Here is a 17889-nt window from a genome sequence, read left to right as displayed (position 1 = left end):
AAATCAAATCAAATCAAATCAAAGTTTACCTTCTTCACATCTGCCAGGCGCTCCTTCTTTCTTACTGGCTTGTCTTTGACTTCAGATGTGGTCTGCTGTGATTTGGACTCTGCAGACTCACACTCTGATTCCGAGTGACTCTCTGACTCTGACGAACTGTTTGACTCAGAGTTGTGGGATCTTCTCCTCTCACTGCCATGCTCGCTCTCTGACTGACTTCCAGACTCAGACGCAGAGTGGCTGGATTCTTCTGAAGCTGAATTGCTGCAGGAACAAGAACATGTTCTTTTTTTTTTATTTTGCGGAAGTACTGGCAAAAATGTGAGTTTATACTGTAGCTGGCAGCAACTTAAAGACTTCTTAGAATTTTAACTCCAAGTGCACACAGCCACGGCCACATGAAGAAACTGCAGAATTGCACTTTGACTGTTGACTGCTGCACCTCCTGCTCCCATGCAGCATACATTCTCTATTATATTCTTATATATTTTTTATTATATTGCTGCATTTGCTGCTTAAAGTGCCTTAGTTTTTGTGTTACTTATTTATCTACTTTATATTTCATTTGTATTTTTGTGGCATTCATGTGGACGACAAAGTAAGAATTTCATTGTACAGGGAAACATGTTTCCTAACTGTGCATATGACAAATAAACACTTTGAACTTTGACCTTGAGAAGGTTGTGACTCTCAGCTGAGAGGAAACTTCATTACAGAATGCACCATGTTCTCTACTCAGCAAACAGGCTTATGATAACTTAATTTTCTCTAAGGCGCATAAATCATTTTACGGTCACTTTAAAAAGTCTAGGAGTTCACACACCAGCGTTCAACGTAATGAGTTAAATCTGGATGAAGCTGTAAATTAACAGGCTATCACTTCTCAGAGTGGTTGCACACAGTGAATTGAAAACCTTCCATCTCTGCCAACCTACCATTACATAAGGGAAAAAAATACACTTACATAATTACTTATGTGAAAAACTACCAGAATGGAATAAAAATTAAAAAATATACTTGCAACACCACCATTAAAATTGCATGAGCACTCCCAGTTGTCATAGCTTAAGCCATAACCTCACTGAGCTTGGAACTATTTTTTGTCAGAATAATGGTAAGATTAATGAATAAAGTCTAGGCCATTGGTTCCTAAACTTTTCAGCTCATGACTAAACTTGTAACCCTCATCATAAGTTACAGCCTAAGATGAGCAGTATTAACGAGTGTTTAATTTGAAAGATTTTTAGATGACTGAAGAGGTGACAGTATTATATGCTATAAGAAAATATTAAAGAAACATCAGGAAAATAAACCCAATGGCACCACATATATTTTATTCTAAACGCCACATCACTCAATGTGACCAGACAAGAAGGAGTTTTAAACAATTTGGGACCCCTTTGAAAAAAATACAGTAGACCTGTATCTCAAGGGGTACATCTTTATGCAGTAACCTTGAAATCTAATACAAATGTATCCATTTTGTATAAAATAAAACTTATCTTGAGATGTGAGTAAATTAGTGATGGTGTGGTGACCTCTCCTGTTTGACTTTCTCTGCACGCAGTACCTCGTCTGGACACATGGGGGCGCCACCCTCATTTATAATAAATCTCAAATCACTGCCCGACAAGAGCCGTTGTGCAGCACACACGGGTTATCAATAAACATTCAAATACACATGGGCTAAATCGTTATTTCATCTATTCAGTGCTTATAAGAAGAACACTCATTGTGACGGTCAAAGGGATTTATATTTTCAGTTTAAATATGTAAAGAATAACCGTGTATACTCTTACATTTATAGAAATATGGAAAAGACACTGAAGGGCAACTAACATTATCTGGTAGAAACTAAATAATTTCCATTTGAGTGGTATTACGATACAAGGTGTGACAGCTCATCTCTTCTACAGCTTCACGGACCAAACTCGGAAGTGCATGGCTCCTTCCGCTTTAACTGAGGTCAATGGTAGGCGGGACAGGAATAAACTCTCGAATTACTATTGGCTGCTGTGTTGCTAGGTGGAAATCTAGCCTATAGCAGCGTGATGTGCTGGCTTTCCAAGGTCTAAACTCTTCCTGTTCCTCCTCCATGTAGTTCTGAGCTAAGTTTTAATACAGCTAAGCAAGCAAGCAAGCAAGCAAGCTGGGCATGGGCACACAAAGCAAGGGCCATTTTGTAACTCTAAAGTGCATGTATATAGTACTTGAATGAAATCATAACGTCACAAAGTCACCTGATTTAATGTTTCTCATTCTGCTGCTCTGCATGCATTCAATGCTCATCTACCATTAAGACAGAGCTAGGCTGTCATCAGTAGGAGAGGACACATTTCATTCACAGCTGAAAATACTAAAATGGCTGCCACAGGATCACACACAAAAAGACTACAAGTGTGATGTGACCTGCTGCAGTGTATTGTCAAAGTGCTGCGAGTGCCTTTGCCTGCATTTAGGCATCAAAATACATTTGTGTATTTACAAAACAATAGTCTATTCAGATCAGTCTGCTTTATTTCTTTTTAATACATGGCAGCAATTCTAAGAACTTTGGGTGGGATACAGCTTTGGTACAATAAATAAAACTTTTAAATAATAGCTGGCCCATATGTGGTGTGTCTGCACTCCTGACACCATAAAAATGATCTGATATTAGTTTGCAAAGCCATCTTTATTGATCAAAATGAGTTTCCACTGATTGATGTATTATGATCTGGGTAGCTTAGAATGATAAATACACAGTTGCAAATGTTAACACTTTATCAAGAGAAAAGCAGATAATACTGTAAAATCTGTCATCATATTCAAGTGTCCTGACTGTTAGCCACTGGCCTTTGTAATTTACTTTAAAAGCTAGTATGTAATTGAAAAACACTGCTTGGGTGTGATGGTCACAAGTACCAGACATGCTAGCACAAACACTATATAGGCAATATTATTAGAAATCAATTTAAACTGATCTGACAATGAAAAATGTCAGTAAATCTAGGTGATAGGGGCCATCCAGGTATAAAATATATTAGGCCAATTGAAAGCAATCACTGAACAAGTCTAATGATCATTATGCTTAAAGAGAAATATTTAAATTGAAACTTTTCATCCACAAAAACTCCCCATAAAATGAAGTGAAATAACCTGAGAAAATAAAGTTGAAGGTTAAAATGCTGTTACATAAGCATGTGGACAGATATAACTTCATAATACACAAGAGTGAAGTAGTTTTTAAGTTTTGCTAACCGAGCTAAAAACAAGACAAAATTATTTACAAGGCATTAAAATCTTTGGGATTTAAGGTTTGCTTTAATTAGCAGAAACAACCAAGCATAAAAACAAACTTGGATTTCCTATGACTTAGTAACTTTAAATAGTTTCAAACAAAAAGTATAGTTTGTTACAAAACTGACAATTGTAGCCACATGTAACTTGGTTTCATGTCAAATAACGAACGGAAAAGTATATTATATACAACACACTGTAAAGACTGAATATATTACTGAGCATAACACCAAAGCAATACATTGTTTCTGAAATAAAAATCAAAAGACAACGGAGATAAAATGGTGCAATGCAGTACCAACTATTAAGACAAGGTCATATTACAAACTGTTGTGATGAGGCATCAAACATTTGTGACAAGCCATTTGCAACATAACACAGAACAAATCAGTTTTCCTGCCGTCTAACACACACATCTTGAGGGCAATGATCTACTGACACAGGCCTGAAACTTCAGAATTGAGTGTAAGAAATAGTAGGAAAATTTGGGTGTGGCTATTAAACAATAGCAAGGTCATTGATGACACTGGTACACTTCATTAAAACCACGTCGGAAATGTATACACAGGTGATCGACCATGCTTGACAAGGTAAACAATCAAATCAGTAATGAAAAAGGTATAAGTATAAGAGTCATACCTTGATGCATTGCTTTGGGTCGAGCCTTCATCCTCTTGTTTTTTACTTTTATTCTTCATCATTGTAGTATCCTGAAAATCTCTGATAGGATGATCTTTTGTCCTGTATTTACTGTAAAAAAGTTAGAGGAAGCATGAACTATCATCCAAGTCCCACTAGATTGCCTTTGCTCAGGTGGCAGTTAAAACCAGGCGGTGCGACACGAGTAAAGAAAAAGGCATCAATTCGAAAGATTTGAGTATCTTTATTTACATCGCTTACTTAAATATAGGTAAGAAAAATGACAGATGTTATCACAATCAGTTAACTATCCATCCTGTGTCTTTAAATATAGTCCACGGATCAAGCCGCATGCAATTAATTTTAACTGCGTCATCAGATGAAGGATTAGAAAAGTAAGATTTAAGAATGAGAAAATCAAAAAATTATGCACTACATAATGTAAACATACCAATTGGACGTGAAGGAAGCTGGAAGACTATAAATGAAGTATTAGATTCACGTTCACTATATCACGGGGTTCAAATATTTATCCGACTCGAATTAAAAACGAGAGACTGTAAAAATAACAACTTAACAATAAACTACAAAAAATAAAGTTGTTTGAAAACGCTCGAAGGCCTTTACAGTCCTCATCTACTGTCAGTCTGAGAGACAGAGGCGAGCAGCACACTAAAAATGGAGGCGCGCCATGGCTGCTGCCAGAGCCCAGTATGGAAAACAACGACAAGCACTCCCCCAGCACAGACGGCTCCTACGGCTCGAAAAATCAGCCCAAAAACCGCACAAAACGCCTAAATTTTCTTTAAAACACGGACTGTACGACTACGACCCTTGAATTTTCACCAGAATCAAGCGGGCTCGGCCGAAAAACAAGATGGACAAACGGTCTCACGAAAACATAGCACCCTTCCCAAGACTCAGCCGCCATCTAGAGCTCCTTCCTAGCTCTGAAAGCTTTGCCTTTGATTGACGTTATTTCCATTTACCCCACACTCAGGTGATGCTTAAGTCCCACCCCTTTTATTTATGTTTAAATTTTGTTTTTTATGAACTTACATATATTATCAGGCCCAGGACACACGACAAACAGTGCAAGCTCTTTTGACACTTCATAAAAGAAGAGAATACAGAGAGGCTCTTAATAGTGTATATAAATTTTTCTGCACCAATTGCATCACTTCCTGCTCAGACAGGAAGAAGGACAACCAGAAGCCATTTTATGGCCTTTGGAAACCATTTCTTTTCAGACAAAAATCCTTTTAACTACTTATACACCAACTTGTGTTGTCTTAAACTAATTTTCATTGATTAAGTAATGCATTTCCCTTGGGACTTATAAAGCACAAGGGTGCATTCACATGAACCATTTTGCCTTTATCTTGTGTCAATGGAGATGACAATTATCTTTGAGGGCCACACCTAAAAAATTATTACTTTAGAAGGTTAAATCAACCCAGTAGAAAGCTCTTATGCTAGCTGATAGATCGAGTAAATATTTGATTTATGACAGAATGTCAATGCAAATCAAGTTAATTTGTTTTATAGAATAAGTGAAATATTAAAACCAACTACCGAGAATATTACGTAAAATATTCTCTTTGATTGGCTAATTACCTAATGACACAAAGCCAGGAAAAAATACGAGGTCATACATTTTATTTAAAAACATTTTGTATCTCAAATGTACAATGGCTGATTTTGTTTCCCAAAAACAACAATGTAATTTTGCAACGAGTCCACTATGCAGCCATCAACGATGTTCCAGTGTCCATGTTGTCGTAAGAAATAAAGTCCAGTTAGAAAAAAGTCCAGTTAGAAAAAGGTTACATCCTGGCAAAATTTGGCTAACTGCCACATCACTTGTCATCTTCACGTTAAACAACGCAGTCTCCACTTCACCAATATCAAATATTCTTCCTTTGAGATGGATTTTATAACTATGTGTTATATGGGAAATTATATGTTCATTAAAAGCAAAAAAAAAAAAAAAAAGAAGAAGGAGGAAAAGTTGTAAGCCCACAGTGCAACTAAAATGACTAGATTCACTGTCCAGTTATTTAAAAAGGCATGCTAAACCAGACTAAAATTGAGACAGTTTAGTAACATACGTAGCTAGCTTTCAGTTGCGTTAGACAGCACTGCGCAAGTGTTACTTTGATATATGAGCGACTGTAAGAATATACAATTGTTCAAAAATGTTAACGGAAAAAACCTTCCGATAAATTGTATATAAAAGTCACTATATCGACAATACGCAAACTACAGCTTGGGGTGGGTTTGTACATAAGTTTCATCATCGTCATTCATTTTAATTTTATAGGCTTACATCCAAATTCTGATGTACTAAATTCCAATAAGACATGTAATACGTTTTATGCATGACATGACATAAATACATCTGGCTGAAGCTCCCACATTGAAATTATCAGCAAAATGAAATCTGAGTTGAGTAAATGTTCCACAATTTGCAAAATAATTCACCAACTGACCACCAGGGGTATGATGAGTCTAGAGTTGCCTAATTCACATCATGCCTACATTTTTTTTTTTCGCAACAGAGATTTCTAAACAAATTAAGATCAAAACACTGGTATTTACACAAAAAATACTGTAATCAAAATAAAATCCATAGCCTGAACTGACATATTGATTACCATAATCACCAAAGCACAAACATGACGAACAAATGAACAACATAATGGTATCCAAAAACTATTAAAAGCAATCCTTCAAACAATGCCAATGTTCTTACATCCAATATTTCCTCACAGCTTTTAAAGTAGTATAATACAGCAAAATAAAAATAACTGAGACATTATTTAGTCACATTTTGTCAGGTTTTCAACATAAGCCAAATACTTCTCATAGATTTTACCAAAAATGTAGAAACTCTCAGAGAAATGTGACTTTTTCCTTAGTTGCCAACAGGAAGCAATACAATGGATATCCATATAAAGCCACTTTAGAAATAGCCTATACTTGTATTAATAATAAAAGTAGCCACATTTCGAAATTAGTTCATCATGTAATCCATAAAATTATTTTTATGCACTCCAAACTGCTCACATCTAGGTCTCTTCTGAATGGCGACTATAAATATTCCAGATAAATGTGGTGTAAAGTTAGCTAAAAATAGCAGGAACATATCCTCAACTACTTTAGAATCCAAATGTGATACAGAGAACAATTAATCTCTCAAGTTAAATATTATATTCATTATATTCCTATGCTCATTAAGCATGCAAATAGATGCTCAGGTCAAACATGAAAAACTTACAGAGACGTCTTCTTTTTCTTGAAAATCACATCAGTCCATATCTCTGCTGTGGAACAGAAAAGGAACAATGAATGATACCTATCAGATACACAAAAAACATTTTCCATTCAAACAATCTTATGAATATGAAGGAGTTTATCTCAGAGAAAAAATATACAATTCTCTCAAACTTTCACAGTAATAATAAGTACTGATTAATAGCTGATGTTGTAAACAGTGAACACTGGAAATTGATTCAACACCAAGCCAATGTCAAGTTTTACTCTAGTGCTAGCTTTGGTGTTGTTTGTTTAAATAAAATATGCAGACGTTTACTCAAAGATATTGTTTCACCTTTTTGTTCAAGAATCCCACTTTAACAGAACCTCGAAGCCTAAATAATATGTTAATTTTCATATTTGACTTAATTAAAAATCCAAAACTCTCAAGTCTTCTGAGAGGTTATGTAACAAGCTACCTAGTACAGGTTCTTCTTTTTTTCCAGGACAGAAAAAGCAATGTCTGTTTTCCACATCTTTTTTAACTAAAGTATGTGCAGATGTGAACAAAACATATTACTGTAGAAATCTACCAAAGTCATCACCTTTATTTGGCCAAGTATGTTACACACTAGGAATTTGTTTCTGGTACAGAACCAAGGCAGCCATCTGCAGCACCAACTTTTACCAATGGCTCTAACCATCGGGGGCAACTTGGGGGTTCAGTGTCTTGCCCAAGGACACTTCAACACGTGGACTGCAGGCACCAAGATTCGAACTTCTGATCCTCCGATTGGGAGATACCTGCTCTACCCACTGAACCACAGTCACCCCCAATCATATCATATTAAGCTATTAATTCTGCTTACTGTATGGTTATTGACCTTATGTTCCATTTTGTGGATTTCTAGCCAATGGGTTTTTGCTGTGAAGACCAATGGGTTTCTACAGCTGCTTCTTCAAGTAAAGTGGTGAAGTGAACAGCCAAAAAAATTGTTTTTGTACAAAGAGCGACTTGCTAAATCAATTTTATTTGGTTAAGTAATGTCAGTGGAAGCCAATAGCCAATCATCCACCTATAGACAATTTTAGATTTTCTCTTGCTCATTAACCATGGACTGATTTAAATTGTTTTGAAGATGCAAAATGGTCAAATTATTGTCTACTGTCACTCTTTATGCAATTCAATAATGGTGCATCCCTAATCTCAGGACATTTTGTTGCAAGTTAAGACATTTCATTTAATACTAGCTTTTTTATTCACCTTTTGATACACAAGTTTTTGAAATTACATTCTTTTGGAAGCAAATAATATCACAGCCGCCAATAAGGGCAGAAACTTATTACACTGTCATCATGATGTCGCCTACAGGCCATGATTAACAATGTAGCCAAACTAGCTAAAAAAATGTTGTTTGTTAACTGCCAAAATGTAGTCAAAATGAATGTTTGTACACGCACTCAACTATTGAAAGGTATAGCGGTTGCAGCAAAAAATATCAATGTGACTCAATGTTTGTTTCGTGCTACCTGTGCCAGCTGAGTCTTAATACAACTCCAAACAGAAGATGCAACATTCAAGCCTCTTAAGTAATAATTTGGTAAACGCAGCAATGCATCATGTGACGCGTGTCACACAGTAACACACCAGGAGAGGCGCAAATTCAATTCAGGACTACCAAAATGGCGCTCTTCAGTATTTTATGCTTTTGATGCACGTCAACACCAGGTGAACAGGACAACAGCGTATCATGATGCAGAAATGCATGTCAAGCAGCGATGACACACTTTAGCTCGCTGCCAGTTTATGGATTTGCGTTGAAAATATGTGCAGGTGTTTTGACGCACATCACACACTATCCGTGTGTGTTGCTCTTCATGTATCCTTTGAAATCCAAATCCACCACATTCATTTCTAGCCTACAAACCACAATAAATGGTTGAACTCTTTATATGAATGTGATGTAATAACTGACAGGTGTTTTTAATACATTGGACACTTATCACATCAAACTAATAATCATAGCACAGCAGGATATTCAGATTGCAGGCAACTGCTGGGAACATAAAATGACTTTTAGTCATGGTTGAACTGTATTTATTTTTTTTATTATTATATCTGTATTTTAATCAAGTGAGTTAACTATTCCAAAATGTAAATGACTTGAATTTACATATGCATTTAAGTGAAGGAAAAATTATCTGAAACTAACCACAACATGTCTCTTACAGAATCTATTATTTAATAACTTGTAAATACTATGCACTGATGTGAACATCCTCGCCACATCATAGAGGGCAGAACTATCCTACCCGAAGACATGACTCACTACTTCTACTTAACACAAACTGAAGTGAAAAAAACAAAAACAAAAAACAAACAAACTTTTATTCTGTTATGTTTAAGTGGTCAGTAAAACAGGCAAAACATGTATGAAGAGTTAATATGTAAGAAACAGACTGTAGACATTCAATCTCTTAAAACTGATACTTACAGATCCCCACTGCAGTGCAAGTCACTTGAATTCTTCAAGTCACGACTCCATAGTGGCTAAATGTCAGTCCTTTAAAAAAAAGAAAAATAAATGTTCAGACAGGAAATGTGACAACAGCACACCCCACTGGCTGCATGTATGTGGCAGTAAAGACAAGAACGCTAATAAGACTGCAAAAAAAAAAACAACTAAAATCCTGTATTAGTTAATGAAAACATACCATTTAGCTTGGCGGTCATGTGACCAGCATCCCTTTTGACACAGTTTTTGAAACATCAAGGAGAATCCCTGCAAAATACAAAGCATAATTATGAACATTTTCGTAGTCAGTTAGCAAAATTGCAACTTACATTGACATAAAATTTTATTTCCGACATAAACAGGCTATTAGATTTAACAATATTTTCAAGAATATTTTCAAGAATGTTTCAAAGCTCATTAACATAATAATACAATTATGAACAAGTTGTTGCCTATTTAGTTATAAAAATGCTTCATCTTTTAACGCATTGGTGGCAACTAAATGTGTCTTCCACAGTTACATCCTAGTGAGATTGGCTTAGAGAGGGCATTTTATTATGTGGAGAGGGGTACTAATTCTTTGGATCTAACAATACAGATTAAGATACAAATATCTATTATAAGATACTGCACATTGTGTGTTTTATTATGTGTAATGGTATTTGCTTTCATATGTGGATTAATCAACAACTTTACCCGTGATACAGTGATATTCAGAGGAATTTAATTCTTTATTTAATTTTAATTTATAGTTTCTTCTTTTTCCTTTAATTTATACTTCATACATACAAGCTTTCTAAGATAAAATCTTTATTTACATGTCTTGCAGGTGTAATGTAACATGGAAAACAAAATTAATGTACATATTTAAATTGCATCTCCATTCAGTAACTGAAAGGGTTAAAAGCCAACACCCTATTTGGTATTTCAAAGTATATCTAAGCTTTTAAAACATATAGAACCTTTATTTGACAAACAGGTCAAGTATAGTTTGTGTGTATTCTCTGAGATGTGAGAATAGTTGTTAATAAGCCTATTTTGAGCATTTGACAACTTACCAAAATTGATTTAAACTATTTTTAAATATGTTTTAAGCATCACACACTCAAATTTTGTTATAAACTACAATTACACACTCTGAGTTATGATACTGTTCAAAATTATGATTTTTTAAAGATAGTTTGTTATTTACAATTCGATGAAAAACCTAAAAATCGAATATACGGAAAATAAACAAAAATATGCTTAAACTTGTTGTGTTAACGCCAGTTAGTCTCAAAACAACAGTTTAGAAACGAAATATTTCCCATTTGTGTTGTCTTTATCGAGCAAATTCAGACAAGGGCATTTGCCCTTTCAAGGACAATGCAAATTTTAAATGCGTAGGTTGAAATAATTCGAAATAGGTCGAGAACAAATGTACTTGCACATATATGAACTATGATAACTTGAAGCAGAGCTAGCAAACATACTAATTCCATCAACTAAAACAGAATTATATACAATTTACACTGTGTAGACCCTTTTCTTTATTCTTCGCTGACAACACACCATGGCCATTTTTACAACACTGCGTCTAACCGTCGTTCTTTCCACCATTTTGCCATACACGCCCGATTCGTACTTTACAGCTATAAATGTATGATTACGCCTAAGTTCTTACCCATTATCCAGGCCGTGTCTAACCCCTGTCATCTGTCCAGGCTGGTATCGCATTTTTGAGCGATTTTCGTCGTTTTGCTTGGTCTTTTAGCCACATCTTTCCGCCCTTCCTCCTCTCCGTCCTTGCCACCCCGCTCCTCTGTTGTGTGTGTCCTCTTCTGTGCCTCTGCCTGAGCTGATATCCTTCAGCGGCTCTGCCCACCTTGCTCTCAACGTAAGCTAAGCCCCACTTCCTCTCCAGCCCCATCTAGCTAACGCTAGCAATCACGGAAGCTGTTGTTGCTTGATCCCAAAGTCACAGTAACACATTAATCGTCGCTAACAAAATTAGCTCTGAAACATTCTCTGCCTTTGTGTTATTAAGGAATAGATATAAACTGCCACGTAAACAGTAAATCAAGTTAAGCTAAAGTCGGACATTAGTAAACATGAACGGTTACTGAAATAAGCTAACTACTGTAACTTTTTGACATAATATTAAGTAGTTTTTGAGGTTAAAAACAATAAAGTATAATTTAGTAAAAACATAGTGATTCTCGTGCGTCATTGTATGGTGGCAGTTTAAGTCTGGTGTTTTTTATGTTTGTTGTTTGTTGTTTGTTTGTTAAGGGTTAGAAACCGTTTTCTGATCTGTTGTGTGTTTCCAGTCTTTCCTCTCATCAACCATACAGAAACACTTTGTTTAAATCTAAAGTAGGCATACTTGTGACCCGTGTCTTGCCAGAAACACAGAACTTCTTGAACATTTTCGTTAGGGAGAGCCTTGAAAGACAGTGCGTTGCATTGCATGTGCAGGTCGGTTAATACATGATCAATAACATGTTAATTCAATGACTCATTAACATCAAAGTTCAGACAGACTTCCTGATATGGCCTACGTGACTCACAGTGATTGAGTGACTCCATGTTGGACTAAGATGCATTTTTTCAGACAAGATTCGTGTTTACAGATATTTGTGAAAGCATAAGTAGAAAGCTGCTTCAAGGTTAAGACCTGTTTGAAAAAGTGTAAATGAACATAAAGGCACTGTCATATGAGCCTGCTTAGCCACTGACAAAGTGACACATTCAATTCAGTGAAATAAATCATGTTTATCTTATCTAAAATAATTTGAACAAATAGAATCAAAAGTCTAATAGGGACAGTTAGATTTGGTAAAATGTGGCTGTTCAGTGAATGAACACAGCCTTTGTTGGACAGTCTATGAAGTCTGTGGTATGCACTCCTCCCCCACCACTGACCAATGATGTGTTCCATAGAATAGCGCATGCTCTTTGCAGTGGAAGATTTCTTTAAAAAGATCCTCAGCCTAGCAACAAGAGCTCCCTGCAACTGCAGTGCAAATCCAGTTATACAAATGCTCTTAACATAGCCCTATACTGATCTGTAGAATGGGTTTGAACAGGATAGCATTTATAATCCAAATCTGTTAAGTTCCCCCCCAAAAATCTAGGTCATACAGTATCTTCTTCCTTCATCTATCGCCTGAACGTTCCAGTCTGAAATTGTAGTTTAAGAGACAGAGAATTGGAAATGTAGGCCTTCTCTTAACTGACACTGTGGTCACAGCACAATACTTCCTGAAGAGCACCAATTTTGTTTCAAGTAAGGCAGGTTGTTAAATTGTTTGTGCATAGTAAGTAATGTATGTTCACTCTCAGATGGGTTTTTCACTGTGCCATTATTTGATGACTTAACTGTCTGACTATAAACAAATATGTTAATAATGTAACCAAAGGTTGTCATTTTATATAGAAGTACAGTTATAAGCTAGTAGTCAGCAGGGAGAGCTTCTATATGGGCTATATGGGACAATAGAATGTTACAGTTGCTAATGTGTACATTGTGTGCTTACACACTACTCATACTGACCTGCAGCAAGGATCAACATATCATGGAACATTTCTTATCATAATGGGAAGGCAGAAATGCAGCCACTTGTTTTACAATACTGCTGGAGAAGGGTGTGCCTTAACACAAAAACAGCACCAACAGCAGGAGGGATTGTATTTGCTGAATTTCAGATAACGCAAACATGTCTTTGTTATACTGCAAATAACCTTTGAGAGTTGACCTAAATAAAAAACTGAATAATTGGGCGTGCAAAATTATTCAGCCCCTTTACTTTCAGTGCAGCAAACTCTCTCCAGAAGTTCAGTGAGGATCTCTGAATGATCCAATGTTGACCTAAATGACTAATGATGATAAATAGAATCCACCTGTGTGTAATCAAGTCTCCGTATAAATGCACCTGCACTGTGATAGTCTCAGAGGTCTGTTTAAAGCGCAGAGAGCATCATGAAGAACAAGGAACACACCAGGCAGGTCCGAGATACTGTTGTGGAGAAGTTTAAAGCCGGATTTGGATACAAAAAGATTTCCCAAGCTTTAAACATCCCAAGGAGCACTGTGCAAGCGATAATATTGAAATGGAAGGAGTATCAGACCACTGCAAATCTACCAAGACCTGGCCGTCCCTCTAAACTTTCAGCTCATACAAGGAGAAGACTGATCAGAGATGCAGCCAAGAGGCCCATGATCACTCTGGATGAACTGCAGAGATCTACAGCTGAGGTGGGAGACTCTGTCCATAGGACAACAATCAGTCGTATACTGCACAAATCTGGCCTTTATGGAAGAGTGGCAAGAAGAAAGCCATTTCTTAAAGATATCCATAAAAAGTGTCGTTTAAAGTTTGCCACAAGCCACCTGGGAGACACACCAAACATGTGGAAGAAGGTGCTCTGGTCAGATGAAACCAACATCGAACTTTTTGGCAACAATGCAAAACGTTATGTTTGGCGTAAAAGCAACACAGCTCATCACCCTGAACACACCATCCCCATTGTCAAACATGGTGGTGGCAGCATCCTGGTTTGGGCCTGCTTTTCTTCAGCAGGGGCAGGGAAGATGGTTAAAATTGATGGGAAGATGGATGGAGCCAAATACAGGACCATTCTGGAAGGAAACCTGATGGAGTCTGCAGAAGACCTGAGACTGGGATGGAGATTTGTCTTCCAACAAGACAATGATCCAAAACATAAAGCCAAATCTACAATGGAATGGTTCACAAATAAACATATCCAGGTGTTAGAATTGCCAAGTCAAAGTCCAGACCTGAATCCAATCGAGAATCTGTGGAAAGAACTGACAACTGCTGTTCACAAACGCTCTCCATCCAATCTCACTGAGCTCGAGCTGTTTTGCAAGGAGGCATGGGCAAAAATTTCAGTCTCTCGATGTGCAAAACTGATAGAGACATACCCCAAGCGACTTACAGCTGTAATCGCAGCAAAAGGTGGCGCTACAAAGTATTAACTTAAGGGGGCTGAATAATTTTGCACGCCCAATTTTTCAGTTTTTTATTTGTTAAAGTTTGAAATATCCAATAAATTTCGTTCCACTTCATGATTGTGTCCCACTTGTTGTTGATTCTTCACAAAAAAATAGTTTTATATCTTTGAAGCCTGAAATGTGGCAAAAGGTCGCAAAGTTCAAGGGGGCCGAATACTTTCGCAAGGCACTGTAGGCTATTTTACTGTGTTTGCTTTTCACATAGCATTATGAATCACTGTGTATATTGGCGCGGCTGTGTTGTTCAACAAACAACTTCTTAGAGTCGACAGGTCAGTGTGCAGATTAATGGTAAAGCATGTCTTCAGCTCCTGTTCTTTGAAGGAGCAAGAGTAGCACACTGAAAAATCTCCAACATGACTAAGTCCTGGGAATGTTTTGAAGTCAGTTTTTAAACGCATATGTCTGATAACTAAACTGAAACTGAAACATAAAAACCACAAGTTAAGTCATTTTAGGGTGATACACGATCGCTGTACTCACAGTCTGTGCTGTTTCTCTGAGTAAAGTTCCTCTCAAATTGTGACAACACCCTTCAGCAACCCTGTATTTTCTGTTGCAGTGACCAAATTGTTCTTCAGAGAGGTAAAACCTTTTCAATGAACAATAAATCCCCATGCAAAATTAATATATAGCTAATGGGCAGGCACTTTATAGTAGATTACACTGTGGCTTTGTGTACATTAGTGAATAGACCTCACTTATAGGTTAATCTAAAATGTTATTACTGTAATGTATGTAATCTAAAATGAAGATTAGATGCGTGAGGTACTCGATGTGTTCTTTCTTAGCTAAGTTCCGGGTGCTAAAGGCATATTCAAACCAACCTGTATCTATGCAGACTTTTTATTTTGTACTGCCATCTGGTGGGCTTTGGTCAAATATAATAATTCACATTGCTATAAGAGCATGGTAGCACTCCCAGAAATAGGTGTATAAGACCAAGCATGGATGGATTACTGAACAGGCCTCAGGCCCTGGGGCCTAAGTGATCAGAGGGCCCCTGGACCAGAGCCTCTGTATGACATGACTGTCTTAACATTTCTTGTTTGAAAGTCAATCAGCAACAAATAGATGAAAAATTAGCAAAAACTGATGCAAAACTGCCACAAAGAGATGTGCAAGGACATGCAAAAAACTAAAACATAGACAAAAATAACTACAAAATAACTAAGAAGAGAAGCAAAATACAAGCAAAAATTACTAATTCAAGATGCAAAATGACTGCAATGACACAAAACAATAAAATATAGTTGCAAAATGACTAAAAAAAGAGGAACAACACTTGATCAGTGGGTCTTACACCTGTGTAGGAGGGTTGGGGGCCTTGCTCAGCTGGGCACACGTCTAATATCAGAATCAGAATTAGCTTTATTGGCCAGGTGTGTCGGACACACGAGGAATTTGACTCTGGTACAGCAGCTCCAAATGTATGCATAAATGTCAACAAGCAAGGGAATGTGTATTAGGCAATAGATAAAAAAAAAATAGAGTAAAGTACTTATACAGTCAGGTCCATAAATATTGGGACATCGACACAATTCTAACATTTTTTGGCTCTATACACCACCACAATGGATTTGAAATGAAACGAACAAGATGTGCTTTAACTGCAGACTGTCAGCTTTAATTTGAGGGTATTTACATCCAAATCAGGTGAACGGTGTAGGAATTACAACAGTTTGCATATGTGCTTCCCACTTGTTAAGGGACCAATAGTAATGGGACAGAATAATAATCATAAATCAAACTTTCACTTTTTAATACTTGTTTGCAAATCTTTTGCAGGCAATTACAGCCTGAAGTCTGGAACGCATAGACGTCACCAGACGCTGGGTTTCATCCCTGGTGATGCTCTGCCAGGCCTCTACTGCAACTGTCTTCAGTTCCTGCTTGTTCTTGGGGCATTTTCCCTTCAGTTTTGTCTTCAGCAAGTGAAATGCATGCTCAATTGGATTCAGGTCAGGTGATTGACTTGGCCATTGCATAACATTCCACTTCTTTCCCTTAAAAAACTCTTTGGTTACTTTTGCAGTATGCTTTGGGTCATTGTCCATCTGCACTGTGAAGCGCCGTCCAATGAGTTCTGAAGCATTTGGCTGAATATGAGCAGATAATATTGCCCGAAACACTTCAGAATTCATCCTGCTGCTTTTGTCAGCAGTCACATCATCAATAAATACAAGAGACCCAGTTCCATTGGCAGCCATACATGCCCACGCCATGACACTACCACCACCATGCTTCACTGATGACGTGGTATGCTTAGGATCATGAGCAGTTCCTTTCCTTCTCCATACTCTTCTCTTCCCATCACTCTGGTACAAGTTGATCTTGGTCTCATCTGTCCATAGGATGTTGTTCCAGAACTGTGAAGGCTTTTTTAGATGTCGTTTGGCAAACTCTAATCTGGCCTTCCTGTTTTTGGGGCTCACCAATGGTTTACATCTTGCGGTGAACCCTCTGTATTCACTCTGGTGAAGTCTTCTCTTGATTGTTGACTTTGACACACATACACCTACCTCCTGGAGAGTGTTCTTGATCTGGCCAACTGTTGTGAAGGGTGTTTTCTTCACCAGGGAAAGAATTCTTCGGTCATCCACCACAGTTGTTTTCCGTGGTCTTCCGGGTCTTTTGGTGTTGCTGAGCTCACCGGTGCGTTCCTTCTTTTTAAGAATGTTCCAAACAGTTGTTTTGGCCACATCTAATGTTTTTGCTATCTCTCTGATGGGTTTGTTTTGTTTTTTCAGCCTAATGATGGCTTGCTTCACTGATAGTGACAGCTCTTTGGATCTCATCTTGAGAGTTGACAGCAACAGATTCCCAATGCAAATAGCACACTTGAAATGAACTCTGGACCTTTTATCTGCTCATTGTAATTGGGATGAGGGAATAACACACACCTGGCCATGGAACAGCTGAGAAGCCAATTGTTCCATTACTTTTGGTCCCTTAACAAGTGGGAGGCACATATGCAAACTGTTGTAATTCCTACACCGTTCACCTGATTTGGATGTAAATACCCTCAAATTAAAGCTGACAGTCTGCAGTTAAAGCACATCTTGTTTGTTTCATTTCAAATCCATTGTGGTGGTGTATAGAGCCAAAAATGTTAGAATTGTGTCGATGTCCCAATATTTATGGACCTGACTGTAAATAGAGACCTGTACATGCACACAG

The 17889-nt window shown here is 37.2% G+C and overlaps 1 protein-coding gene and 1 long non-coding RNA gene across 4 annotated transcripts in view; both read right to left on the bottom strand.

Moving 5' to 3' along the window:
* Positions 1-5822, bottom strand: part of chd2 (chromodomain helicase DNA binding protein 2) — a 22625-nt gene extending 16803 nt beyond the window's left edge. For 2 of the 3 annotated variants that reach the window (XM_020611426.1, XM_020611442.1), the window contains exons 1-2: positions 3919-5822; positions 30-264 (exon numbers count right to left, since the gene is read on the bottom strand). In XM_020611426.1, coding sequence (XP_020467082.1) covers positions 30-264; positions 3919-3980 — 297 coding nt within the window. In that variant the 5' untranslated portion in view covers positions 3981-5822. The remainder of the gene's footprint in view (positions 1-29; positions 265-3918) is intronic. The other variant, XM_020611436.1, reaches the window with a different exon arrangement.
* Positions 5823-7216: 1394 nt separating this feature from the next.
* On the bottom strand, positions 7217-11704 carry LOC109968145 (uncharacterized). The gene is made up of 4 exons (XR_002276052.1): positions 11356-11704; positions 9892-9959; positions 9672-9740; positions 7217-7244 (listed from the first exon to the last, which is right to left on the bottom strand). It is a non-coding gene; the product is annotated as an uncharacterized LOC109968145 (long non-coding RNA).
* Between the last annotated feature and the right edge of the window lie 6185 nt (positions 11705-17889).

The sequence above is a fragment of the Monopterus albus genome, unplaced genomic scaffold (assembly GCF_001952655.1).
Source record: "Monopterus albus unplaced genomic scaffold, M_albus_1.0 scaffold5.1, whole genome shotgun sequence".
NCBI lineage: Eukaryota > Metazoa > Chordata > Actinopteri > Synbranchiformes > Synbranchidae > Monopterus > Monopterus albus.
Note: the sequence above shows the minus strand (reverse complement) of the source record. Positions and strands in the feature narration are given on the sequence as shown.